A 13,306-nucleotide genomic window follows, 5' to 3' on the forward strand; every position below is an offset into this window, starting at 1 on the left:
ATTTGATCTAAATTTCACCATATTGTGCCGACAGAAGGACACATTTAATGGACCTTCTGTGGAAGTGAGCTCTAGATATTGCAGAAGCAATCTGAAAGTTCTGCTGAACTCACTTGTGTTCCGCTGTTTGTCTAAAGTGCTTTGAAAAGACACTTCAGTTTGAGTCATGGCTGCATGCTGACAAAGGCAGGACTAAGTCATCATTGTCTGCGGTCCTCAGATGTGTTTCCTAAAGCAACCTGCCTGCGACAATATGAACTCACGCTGAGGCGTTTCAAAGCTCTTCGCCCGGGCCCTGTCGCTTTGCTTGGTCAGCGCTATTTGAATGAGCTTTGCTGGGACACTTTTTGTGTCACAGAGTGGGAATTTAATGGCTTGGTTTATCCCCCCGTGATCCAGCTTTATTTGCTCAGATCCAAAGATATCTGCCTCAGACTCCTGAGTCTCTGGAGAGCCTGGGTAGCCTGGCAAAGAGAGCTGTGATTAAACCACAACTTGACGTATACTCTCGGCTAAAACTCGTGTCCAGTGATTAGAAACCTAATTTAGCCTCGATATCGGCCCTCCAGCTCAGCACCTCCCCGCAGCTGATTGTGTCGTTTGTCTCCTCTCTTACCTGCTTGTAGCATCTGTCACTTTCTTGAGGTTACAAATTGCAGCGGGTGATTACTGCGGAGTGAGCGCACAGCGTGGTCGCTCAATCAGTGTCCCCTACTGAGTTGAATCAGAAAGAGCCTGACAGATCCCCTCTCAGTACCAGCACCGATTAAAGGTTTAAACAATTACCTGACTCCACAATTCCTAAGCTCCTGTCGCTTTCCAACCTGCGGAAACTTACTTAAAGAACCATCAGGCGGATAAATGGAGATTATGTTGACCAAATCCAAAGGAAACGTCAATAGATCCTGCTGGGCTCAGATATTGCTGTACAAAAAGGAAGAAGTTCCCGAGTTACCCTGTTTTCAGTCTTAGAGACTGTTAGAGGCATCTTGTTCGCATTTGTTTTACAGTTTCATTTTGAGCTGCAATAAAGATCCATTTCACAGTTTTGTTTCTTGTTTTAGAAGAACCTGGAATGGATTATTTTATGATTACTTGACAAAGGTTTGCAAACATCTTTCTAAAATGCCGTCCCGTAACTTTATTTTGAACCCAACATTGTGTATTCTCTTGTCCCGCAAACTTAATGTATTGGTAGACCTTTGTGATTCACATTTCCAGAAAGTCAGTCAAATCTGGTGGGTTTGTGGTTTGTAGGCAGAACAGAGTTTGACTTTTTTGGTCCGGATCAGAGTTTGATTACGCGTTCACACATCCCAAAATGAACAGCACTTTCTAGACCAGGGTTGGGCAACTCCAGGCCTCGAGAGGCAGTGTTCTGCAACTTTTAGTTGTGTCTCTACTTCAACACACCTGACTCAAATAGTGAGGACTTTGGAGAACTTGACTTCACTTAATCGGTGATTCACCTATTTGGTTGAAGTGTGCTGGATCAGGGAGACATCTAAGAGATGCAGGACACCAGACCACGAGCACTGGGATTCCCCACCACTGTTCTAGACAAATAAACTAGCTTGATTAAAGCAGACTAAACAGGGCTGGCGTGAATCCACCCTAGATGATCAATTTTGGGATGCATTCACACCGCTGCCGTTTGGTCCGTTTTATACAAAATTTAGTACGTTGGCCTTGAAAGTCCTGTGAAAACTCATGTGGTCAGACAGCAGGGGTTTTTTCTTCAGCTGTTTTCTGAATGTTGCAGATGAACATTAAATCCTGTAGTAAGGTCAAAACCTTTGATCAAATTGTACACAAAGTCACAAAAATTTCTGTGTTGCCCTGATTTCCTTTAATTGTCTAACAGAAAGCCCTGAAATAAATAAGTCAGGAGGGAAGTTCTGATCCCAACCACCGCTGATGATAATAATAATAAAAAAGGTAAGCTTTGTGTCAGGAAATTCCATGCCTTCCTATAAGCTTCTTAGCATATCCGGAGGAGGGATAAGAAGTAATCTAGCGTCTCTCCTCACAGTTGGACTGACTGTAACCCCAACCGTCTGCCTCTGCCAATCTTGCCACTTTCTTCAGACTCACTCATTTCTCTCCAACTCTTTTCCCACTGGCAATCTATCCTGGAGTTGTTTTATTTTTTTTGCCTGGCCTTTCATCATGAGCCTACTCTCCACAGCATGTCTCCCTTCCCTTCCATCCATTCAACCCGCCTCTTCATTCCTGCTTGCTTTTTCTTCTTTCTTTCCCTCTGCCTACCTAAGCTACCTCCCTCATGCTCCCGTCTCTCGGTATGGAGCTTGTTAGCTCCGTGGAAACAGCACCTACATCCCCCCACCCACTGCTCCCTAGCGCCTGCTCTCTCAGTTATGGCGTCGTGTACCTGCTGTTTGGTTTGGCATTTGATCAATTCATGTCTGGCTACTTATTTGCCACATTATGTTCTGGATTATGCTCAGAGGCCGACTTATGTCTAATTCACACATCAAGATATTTATGTAGATTTTTGAAACGATTTTCCCTTCTCCCTCCGATTATTGTGGTGGCTCTAAAGATAATCTTAAGAGATCTTCTGTGTGTGGTGTGCTAGGAGTGATATAGTCTTCTCAGAAGCACATCAGGACTGATTTGCAGATCAGATCTAATATTTGGTGAGTTGTCTTGGCCCAAAATCGCAGTGTGTGTGGTCTTTCCGAAAAACGAATGAGAACGCAGCCCGTTGAATGTGACGTTTAGCCAGTTGGAAAGCGAGGAGACAGAAATACAGCATGCACGGTGCACCGGGACGTTCGGCGGACGCTGGTGTTTTTGTTTTTTTTCTCTTTTCCACAAACCATCATCGTTTCTTCTTCCTCGTCGGCCATGTCTGTTTGGTCTCGAGAGGTTTTGCGCAGTTTCCCGTCTGACATCTGGTGAGTGAAATGTTTTGTGAGTGGTGTGTTGTCGTTGCTGGGTGGCTCAACACCACCCACTGTAAAACCAAAGACTTCTATAGTTACTTTTTGTTGCCATCTCAATCAATGGTGTTACATGTTTTCTGCATTATCAATTAAAGTGAATTACTTTTGTACTTGGGATTAGATTTTTAAAATTTTTTGATGCGTAAAATACTAGTATTAACAGAGAGAGTGCTAGGAGTTTTAGTGGAGGGTGTCGGGTAGCTTTTTAAAGGGGCAGTATAACGTAAAATCGGCTTTTTTGAACTTTACATCATGTTATAATGTTATTCCCTCATCAAAAACACACCTGGAGTGTTACTTTGATTCTTTCATGCATGTTAGAGAAATCCTTTAATCTCCATGGCAACTATTCAGCTGTGCAGCTCGGACTGAGTGTTGTCGGAGCTGCAGTTTCACAGAACAGCCCTCCCCCATAATTTCCCCACTCAGCTCCTTCAGACTAGCCAGGAACAACTAGCAAAAATTGGTGAAAGTGAACATCTGCAGAGATCACTATACGAGCTACTTCTCAGTGTAACGCTGGTAAAAACGTTGTGAAAGGGTTAATAGAGAAGCCATGTTGGGTTGACTTCCAGAAGTCGGAGTTTCAGAAAGAGCAGGGGTTTCTTAAAGAGGCACAGGCCCAATTTCAAGTTACTTGATTATTTGATAAAATGGCACTGTATACCAGGAAAATACATCATACTGACCCTGTAAGCAAAATATGTTGGCTGAAGAAGTAGCAAATTGCTGACGAATCCCATTTCCAGTTGTATAGTTTAAGTGACATCCTTTCATGCTAGTCCTCTGTAGCTTTAACAGCAGCAACAGTTCGAACACATTGAAGCTGGAACTTTTTTTGTGCATATTAAACAGGGAACAGGCCGCTAGAAAAAAAAAGAGACCGGAATATTCGTCGCCAATCTTTAATAATTTAGGCGAGTTATGAGATTAATTTTGAAATATGAAACAATCACAGCTGCGACTTGTTATCACATGGCTGTGTTTTCTTCGTTTAGAGGAAGAACTGCACGCCACACAACAGCCCGAAACCTTCCCTCGCAAATGACTTTGGACTTTGTTGCTGCTTCGCCCAGCTGGACTTTCACCCCCGAAGGAACAGAAGCAACTTTCCCTTTCATCCGTCAGAGCCATGAGTGATCAGAACAGATGGAGGGATGATGGGTTGGACAGATGATCTGAAGAGTTTCTCCACGCAGAACTGCAGGGCTTCGCCGCAGACCGGGTCATTTGGTTGGAAAGCAGGGAGTGGGAGCTACTGGCCGACAGCAATGCCAGTCAATTCACATCTATTGCAGCACATTGCTGTGTGTGGAGGAGAGCAGCCTGCGGGCCTAAATAAGGCTCTGGCTCTGTTATCTGGTAAACCTGGGATGTGGCTCAACACCGTGGTCCTTATAAGGCTGCGGCTGGCTCACTGGACGTCCCGGCAGGCTCTCTGTGTTGCGTTCGTGTGCCAGTGTTGGTCGTGTTTTATTTATGGCCCATCTCGGTGTGTCGGGACCAGGTAATTATAGCAGCAGCTTGAAAACATGACCACATCCCAGTAAAGCCGTACAAACAACCCTCCACCTGACCTAATGTCGCCCATAAAACATCAGCCTTCACAAATATTTACTGGAGCGCTGGCTCAGATAGTCTCGCTTTGGCTTTATGTGCACTCCTGAGCTTCAAGAGACTGATGACAACTCCTGAACGCTGCTCATCCCTCATGACAAAAAAAGCCGGTGTTTGGGCGCGGCCTTAAGGGAACTTATTAGGGAACTCAAAATTAATTGCTAATTAAGATTTTTCTAATTGCTGTAAGCAAAGGAGCATGTTACAAAGAAGCTGAGTGGCACCACTGAGCTCTTATATTGTATTTTACTTTGTTGAATAATGTATGATCATTAAGTTCTCCAACTTGGTCAGAAAGGATTTATTTTAATTGAGTAACAAGGGATAAAGAGCCAGGCATAGGGAGAGTAGTTCATGCATTAAAAACTGATTAAAGCTGCAGGATGTAACTTTTACGCAAATATTTTTTTTTCTCATTTGTTAAAATTACTTCCTTGTAGCAATATTATATTAGGAGACAGAAAATCTATGAAATTTTTTTTTATCTCCTTGAGCTTCTATTACCATGAAGAAATGCACCTGGTCAAAAACAACCAATCAGAGCCAGGAGGCGGGTCTTAGCGCTGTCAATCAACCTCATGTATGCGCTGATTATCAGTCTTATGTTATACTGTCACAACATAATGATAATGTTAACAATATGTAAAAAAAAAAAAAGGTCAGAAATGTTAAATAATGCAGCTCTAACTGCTTTATGTAACAACCAATCAGAGCTCAGAGGTCTTAGTGCTGTCAGTCACAATCTCCTGTGGCGTTGCTCATCCCCACTCCACTCCACTCCCCCCTGCTACACTGCAGCTAGCATATCCTGTTGAGTACTTAGCATGACCACTGATGACTACAGATAAATAGTGAGTTGTTTCTCAACCATTAGTACATTTAGCAGAAGGTACATGAGGGTGATTGACAGCGCTAAGAACCTCCTCCTGGCTCTGATTGGTTGATTCTGGTCGGTGCATTTCTCCAGACGGCAATAGCAACTCGGGGTGGAGTTGGAGGAGATCCACGTTTTCATAGATCATCTGTCTCATAACATACTGTCACGACAAGTTTTTTTGTTTTTTTTCATGCGGCAAATGTTGCCGGGAATCGAACCCGCGACGGCCGCGTCGAGGACTCAAGGCCTCCAAACGTGGGTCGCGCTATCCCCTACGCCACCACAGCACGCCCCACGACACTGTGACAGTTTTAACAAATATGTAGAGACTAACTAACTAGCTAAACACCGTTCTGCTTAGATGTGTTCTGCACCATTATCATAGTGAGAAGTTGAGGTTATTCAGTGAACTCAGCAAACATTCCATGCATTCTGCCAGCTAACAAGACATACAGTACGTTTCAATTGTATATGCATGTCAAACTGCTATCAGTTGAAAGTTAGCTTTAGCTAAGAAGAAAGGCCAGCAATGACCAAATTAGAAACATATAGCAACTAAGCACAGACTGCACAGGTAGAAAGATCCAGACTGTAGTTGAAGTCTATCTCAGTCTTATTCAGCAGGAGACTGAACCGAGACAAACAGAACCATCCAAACAATGAAAGGAGACTGGGATAACAACCCTGGGGGTTACCAGAGTATTGATGCTGTCCCCACATACACAATGCATGAGTGGCATCACTGCAAACCTCTAAGGACCCGTTACGGTAACAGAGAAGTCACCGTTGTCAAACGGCACCATTGAGAAGAACAGAGAACCTGTGGCTTGTGAATTAATTTCAGATAAATACCAAATGCCTCCGGCGCCAAGCTCCAGGGCCAGAGCAGGACCCATCACCCTCCCACCTGAAAAAAACTCATATTTCATGATTAAAAACGGCTCTGCTTGTTGACTGTCTGACAAGGTGTTATGGCGAAGCACCAGAGCGTGTACACACTGCCGACGTCCAGCATAAGTCATTCTTACTCCTGTCCTCCCTGGACTTCATTCCCTGCCACCGGGAAAGTGGAAAAGCTTCCAAAAAGATACAAACACTGGAACGATGATGAACACGTGAAATGTCTCTCCAGGGTAGCGACATCAAACCTCCCAAATCTGACATTTGCTTGCATATGCACACTCGTGTGTCACATTTCTAAAATGCCTTTGTCATTACAACAAGTTGACCCAAAACAATCTCTCATTCCACAGATTAAACCATGACAACAGTCTGATCTTGCAGTTATGACTTAGGAACGATTTATTTCAGGGGTAAACCGGCCCCAATTTTCTTAATTATGGGTGATTGTCCGGTACTTGGATGTGAAACCAATCTTATTTTTAGAACTGTCCATCTGTTTTTATTAAGAAAGTGACATGTTGAAACTTACTTATATCATTAATTTCCTGCATATGGACAGCGAAGAGAAAAATGATTTAATCTCGTCATTTTTGTTTCGTTTTCCTCACATTTCTGTTTTGCTTCTGCACAAATCCATCTGCACTTTTGCTCAAAAACTCAACCTGCTTATTATTTCTTTGGAACTCACCTCTTGCTTTGAACTAATCTACCTTCATTGTAGTTGGAACGCAAAACAAGCCTAGTCTTAACTCCCAACTACGCTCTAACCTTTAAATACTAAAAAGGATATGTAATAGGAAGGTAAAAACATCCTCGCTTTGTAGGTTTTTTCACATTCTTTCTCAGACGCTTGGAACATAATGGCGAGGTAAAGTAACCTAGCAACAGCCTGTCAGACTCAACAGGTTGCGCGCACACAAACAACAAACAGAAGTGGAAATGACAGTGTCCTGCAGTACGCCTTGTGCGGCTGCAGCAGCTGATGGCTGGAAGGAGAGAACAGCGGGGAACAGAGCATAACAAGCACTCAACTTCAGGCCTCTAGCTGGGCGGCTTTCACAGGATCGTTTTAAGTTGTCTTGAATTGGGCCATGCAGAACATAACGATGACAGTAATAATGCATTAATGCTTAAAGAGTTAATATTATCCTATTTAAAAAAAAATAGAAATGCTAAAAACATTGGAGATTTGAAACCGATAAATCACAACCTGCCTTTCAAGTAATTTCCAACGGAAGTTTTCTGATTGAAAAAGTTTAAGTCCAGAATTTCCCCCAGTGTGCTATAAGCCTGGCGGGCCACCAGTGCCCCCACCAGACTAAGTGTTGCTTAATTATTTAAGTCTTTTCAAAATGTTTGCATTTTTTAAGACTTTATAGTTGGTGTTCAGGTATTAATCCTCCAGTCTTTCAATAATGCATCATCAAGTGATATTTTAAAATTTACTGTCAATCAAAAACACAATGAATGACTGCCCTAGCACCCAACCACTGGGCTTAGCAAATTTTCTGGGGGAAACCTTGAAGTCTCTTTAAATCTTAAAGCTACTTTCATATATGCATGCTGACATATCCTACTTAAAGAGGCAGTATTATGTATTTTCCAGGCACACAGTGACATTTATAATCAAGTATCCATGTAAATATAGTTGTTATAAAAATGCTGTATATATATCAAATATGACCAAAAAAGAAATTTCACTTCATAATTTAACGCCTTGAAATCGGGCCACCGTCTCTTTAAGAAACTCCTGCTCTTTCTGAACAGCAGTCTTGATTTTTAAATGACAATTTTTGTCCCAAATCGTCAGTCACCTCTCTGGCTAATTGAAGGACGACCACACACTCTTTTTACATACTTTGATAATGTCAGTCCTTTAAGTCTCTATTCACCTTTCTCCTGACTTTACCTCCTTGCTGAACAAATCATTAAAAATATTGACCTTATAAATTCAGAATGAATCGCTAACATTGGCTTCTTTTTGGCTCATAAAGTTGTCTGGATTCGGTATTCAGTGTGTGACGCCACAACTCAGAAACATTCTGCATATTATTTCCCCTTTACTAAATCCTACTTTAATAAAAACAATAAACATAAAAAGACTTCTCAAATCAATATAACTTTCACATAAACAGTTGAAATGATGAATTGTACAAATGATTGTATGTTTACCCTTTCAACACAACAATGGCTTTAAAGTACCAATGCACCAGAGAGATTATTTGTTTTGTTTGATTGCTTTCATTTCAACCATTTGTTCGATATAAAAAAGGTCTAAGTAATGTTTGAGGTTTTGTGTGAGATTTGGATAATCTCATTGATGTTTTTTTTTTTTTTTAGATGGGCTTTTCATGGCTGGAAGGCTTAACAATTGACTGAAATATTAAATTGTGACGCGTTTATTTCAAAAAAGAAAAGATTAAAAAAAACATTACAAAGTCAATTTTGTAACTAAGAAAGTATGAGAAGAAAAATGTTGCATGCACTTAGATTTTCAAAGCAATCACACAACTCAAGTGATGAACAACCGGATGTTACTACCGGCAACAAAGACGAAGACAACAGGAAGTGGTAGGCAGATCATGGCGTGGAATGTTTCTTAATGACTTATTGACATGATTTTAACTGTATTTCTTATTTAATGGAAACACCGTAATTGCAATATATTGTGTGTGTGTAGTTTTGTTTTTTTTAATTAGCGGAACATCAACAAATTCATGTCTGCAGGAATAGTTTTCAGTTTCTCAGGGCGAGTCGCAGAACATTTGTTTTTAGAACACTATTACGGTGCCACCGGCACCCAGATCTAGGCCTGCCAGGCCTGGGCTGCGACTGCACTGTGTGCTATAGATGAGCTAAGAGACTAATATTTTCATTTCAGATTGTATATAACAGCTACAGTTTTTGGAGTTTGAGAAACCAAGGATGAGCAGATTTCAGAGGGCTTTGCTGGGCGCTGTAGATGCAAGACGAAGACGAAAAATCAGGCTAAGGACAGAGAGAGCATGGATAGGCCCAGCGTGGGAGCCGTCGTGGCCCATTAAGTGGACAGGCAGCCCTGCTGGAGCCCAGTAATCCGTCTGATCCTGAAAGCCAACCAGCAGAGAGGCGGGAAAAGGGCGCGAAGCATTCATGTAGAGCAAAAAAAAAAAGAAAGCTTTTCATTAGGACCGTGAGCTCATAGGGAAGTTCAAACATCGTCTCTTTGATCAAGTCAATTTCAATCTGATTTAAATTCAACATTTAAATCAGATTGGGTTTAATAACAGTCTTTGAATCCGATAATTATAATGAGTTTTCACCGATGATTTGAAAGTGCGCCACATTCAAAGTTTCAAACGTCTCCAGGAGTCATTACTATAGAGTGTACAAATATACCCACATGCTTTTAAAAAATAATAAATAAAATCAACGGTACATCAAAGCAGCTAATTACAGCCTGAAACTTAAGAAGCCTAAATGAAGCATTAGTCTTAGGGAATACCATTAAGAGGTCCAATTTACAAAAGCCTGCAAAAACCGTAAGGGTTCCCTGTCTTACTTCTAGATCACCAGGCTCCACTAAGCTCAAAAACACGCGTTGGTGTTAATGATCAATTGAAAGACGATATACTCATTAGCAAGGCACTGCTCAGTGGGAGTGACAGCACAAAACCCCAAAGAGCTGCCGGTACTAGAAGTTGTATTCATAAATAAAACATTTTCTCATCAACCGGATGACTTCATCAGTAATCACAGACAGAGCTGATGTTGTTTAGTTGTGCCTCAGATTGGCCTGCAACTCTGAACATTGGAAGAAAGACCCAATGACAGTCAAATAGTCTTCTGTCCCATGCCTGTCAAGAAATCAAGACCTGTGATCATCGCTAATTGTTTTCTACCAGGGTTGTCACAATGCTAAAAATTCAAACTTGATGCTAAGAAATATACTAAATACCATACTTGATATGTTTTTTGAAGTCAATGGGGTTATTTATAGTTAAAGTAAAAAAAATGATTAGTTGCAATTTGGCACAATTTAATAGGGCAAAACAAGTAAGTAGGAGAAAATTCAGCCCTCTCCAAAAATTCAAAAGTGTCACTTCCCTATTGGGTTCCAGTCATACTTGATGATCAGATTTGAACTTGTCTCCATTGGACATACCAGATCACTGACCCATGTTGTCTCCTGTGGAGTGCCCCAAGGATCAGTTCTGGTACTGCTTCTTTTTCATTTATATATGGCACCTTTATAAGCAGCTATGGGATGTAATTTCATTGCTAGGCTGATGATACTCAGCTGTTGGGGTAGCAATGTATCTGAGACCTCATTATTCTCTCCTCTTACAGTTTACGGGAGATAAAGGCATGGAAGTAGCAAAAATGTCTGCATAATCAAGTGATTACTAGACAGAGTAATCACTAGTAATCACTTGTTTTTGATCCTCAGCTCATTTTGAAGCCACATCAAGCACATCCAAGCATATTTGTATGTGTGATGTGGCTTGATGTTTAAGAGGTTGGTCATGTGACAGTGATCGTGATAAATTGTGGGGTTTTTAATCGAAGTACAGAAGCAGTGGTGAAGTCAGAGGTGTGTTTGTTTTTTGAGGTGTCAAACGGGCAGTGAAGCATATACATATACTGCATTATTTCTTAAATTAAAACACTACAAGTTTGGTTTATCATTTAACAGGTATTTTTTTATAATTTAAGTTTATTTTTTTGCCTGTTTTGATCATTTTGTCCCAAAGTTTAAAATACTTTGAATTAGAGAATCGAGAAAGATGTTTGAGCGTTTGCTTAAACAAGTTTGGCTGATGACCTCCACCATAAAAATTTCTATCCTTCAAAAGCTGCCCGCATATTGCCGGACAGAAATCTAATAACCACCTTAGGGATGCTTTAAAAAGAACTGTGGATCAGCAGAACACCTCCAGCAGAAAAAAAAAGCATCCCTTCGTCGGTCCATACTTCTATCTCTCCACGGATTAGCAAAAAAACTGGTTATAAGCAATGCTGAGGAGGATTTAGTCCACACAACAACAAATATCTGCCAAAACCTGGGAAGAAAAAGCAAAGGTTTGAATCTCACTGTTCACTTTTGGTGCTCTGACTTCCCAGTGTGGGGTTTTGGGATTTTGATGGAGTAAATCTTTCAAACGGGAACAAGAAATCAGCGTCCGACAATCTCGGATGCCTCAGACTAAACGCTGACACAAATTTATTCACGAGCTCTTTACATCGTTACAGGAAGACGGTTATCCCTCACACTACGTTTCTTCTTCCAGGATACCTTCTTTTTAAACTGAAATGTCCACAGTTTCAGCTCATCATAAAAAAATTCTAACAGAAAAAGGGAAAAAACACTTACATTGTGATTTGTTTGCTCTAAGAAAGCATTGTGGAACTGTAGCAAGCCATGTGACATGGAAATGCTTTCCATTTTTCTCCACGACACACAGCTTTTATTTCCTATCCTACATTTCAAAACTGAGTTGTGTATTGATTTTTTTTTTTTTTTTTTGAGTCCCTACCTCATGCCTTCTGTGGATTTGTTCTGGTAGTTGCAGTAGAGCTGCGGCGTTCCCAGCATTGCCTCGGTGAACACCGCCAGGAAGCCGAGGGTCTCCACGAACAGCACCGAGTCCAGGAGGAGGTAGGTGATGTAGGCCGCCAGCAGCGTGAAGGCCAGCACGCAATGAAGGTAGTCCACGAAGCGACTCCAGGACCAGAAGTAGGTCCAGTCAAAGTCTACGCACATACAGATAGTCAGAAAGTCAAGAGGGAGATCAAAACAAAAAAGATAACTTGGTATTGATGGCGTGTTAAGCAAGGTTATGGTTAAAACTCTTTGACCCATTAGTTATCGTTGTTTTATTTCTTTATTAAAACTGCAGTATTTAACTTTTATTTTTAAAAAATGTTGTTTTTTTTTACATATTTGTTCAAATTATCATTATGTCCTGAGAGTATAATTAAAAAATAAAGAAATAAAAATCAAGCTCCTTTGCCTTCTCCCAGTGCCAACTGCAGAAATACAACATTCAGTCAAAAACAACCGATCAGATCGAGGAGGTAGGTTTTAGTGCTGTCAATCACTCTTGTGCTCACCCTCTCCCGCTTGCTCTTTGTTAAGCTACAGCTGGTTCATCACAACATAGCCAATCGCCAACGTTAGTTAGCATAACCACTGAAAACGGTGGATAAACTTTTTTTTTTCTTTTACACCATTAGCACATTGAGCAGCATACATAAGGTTGATCAACAGTACTAAGATGCTCATCCAGGCTTTGATTGGTTGCTTTTGACCAGGGATCTGCAATCTTTACAATTCAAAGAACCATATTTGCCCCCAGTCCAGATACATAAAACCTATTTAGAGCCACAAGTGTTACATGACCTTTTGATAAACATTTTTTATGTTTGATCTACTACAGGAAATGTTATTTTTAAAGAACAACCATTTTATTTCTATTTTAAGGTTTTAATATACAGAAAAACAAAAGATCTTAGCAAAACAAGATAGATAGAATTCTTACATGGGATGTTGATATTGGCAAAGGAAAACCAATTTTTTTCAAAATGTTATTGGTACTTGTAGTGTCATCCTGTTGTGGAAATTCAACTAAATTATTCAAAGAAAAAACTGTAAACTGCTAAAAGCTGCATTTGTTTTTAAAACTATATTTGAAAGTACTAGTTGTTTTTTATCCTCTTAGAATCAGCCAAAGTTATTAAGAGCCATTCTGGAAGGTCCTAATCTATCTACTGCATACTTTACCGTCACAACATGGCGACTGTTTTAATAAATATGGTAAAAAGCTTTTTTTGAAATAAGACAACTGCTATCTCGAATGCAGCCACTAGTTGTCACACTAGAGAAGACATTATTCCCTTAATGTTACAAAAAATTTGAGATTAATTAATTGTAGATATCTGTGCTCCAAATATTTTGATG

At 40.6% G+C, this 13,306-nt stretch overlaps 1 protein-coding gene across 2 annotated transcripts in view; it reads right to left on the reverse strand.

Annotated features, from left to right (window-relative positions):
* Window positions 1–13,306, reverse strand: part of pqlc1 (PQ loop repeat containing 1) — a 32,491-nt gene that overhangs the window by 5,594 nt on the left and 13,591 nt on the right. For both annotated transcript variants that reach the window (XM_023345491.1, XM_023345492.1), the window contains one exon: window positions 11,883–12,099. In XM_023345491.1, coding sequence (XP_023201259.1) covers window positions 11,883–12,099 — 217 coding nt within the window. The remainder of the gene's footprint in view (window positions 1–11,882; window positions 12,100–13,306) is intronic.

The sequence above is a fragment of the Xiphophorus maculatus genome, chromosome 13, assembly GCF_002775205.1.
Source record: "Xiphophorus maculatus strain JP 163 A chromosome 13, X_maculatus-5.0-male, whole genome shotgun sequence".
Lineage (NCBI taxonomy): Eukaryota > Metazoa > Chordata > Actinopteri > Cyprinodontiformes > Poeciliidae > Xiphophorus > Xiphophorus maculatus.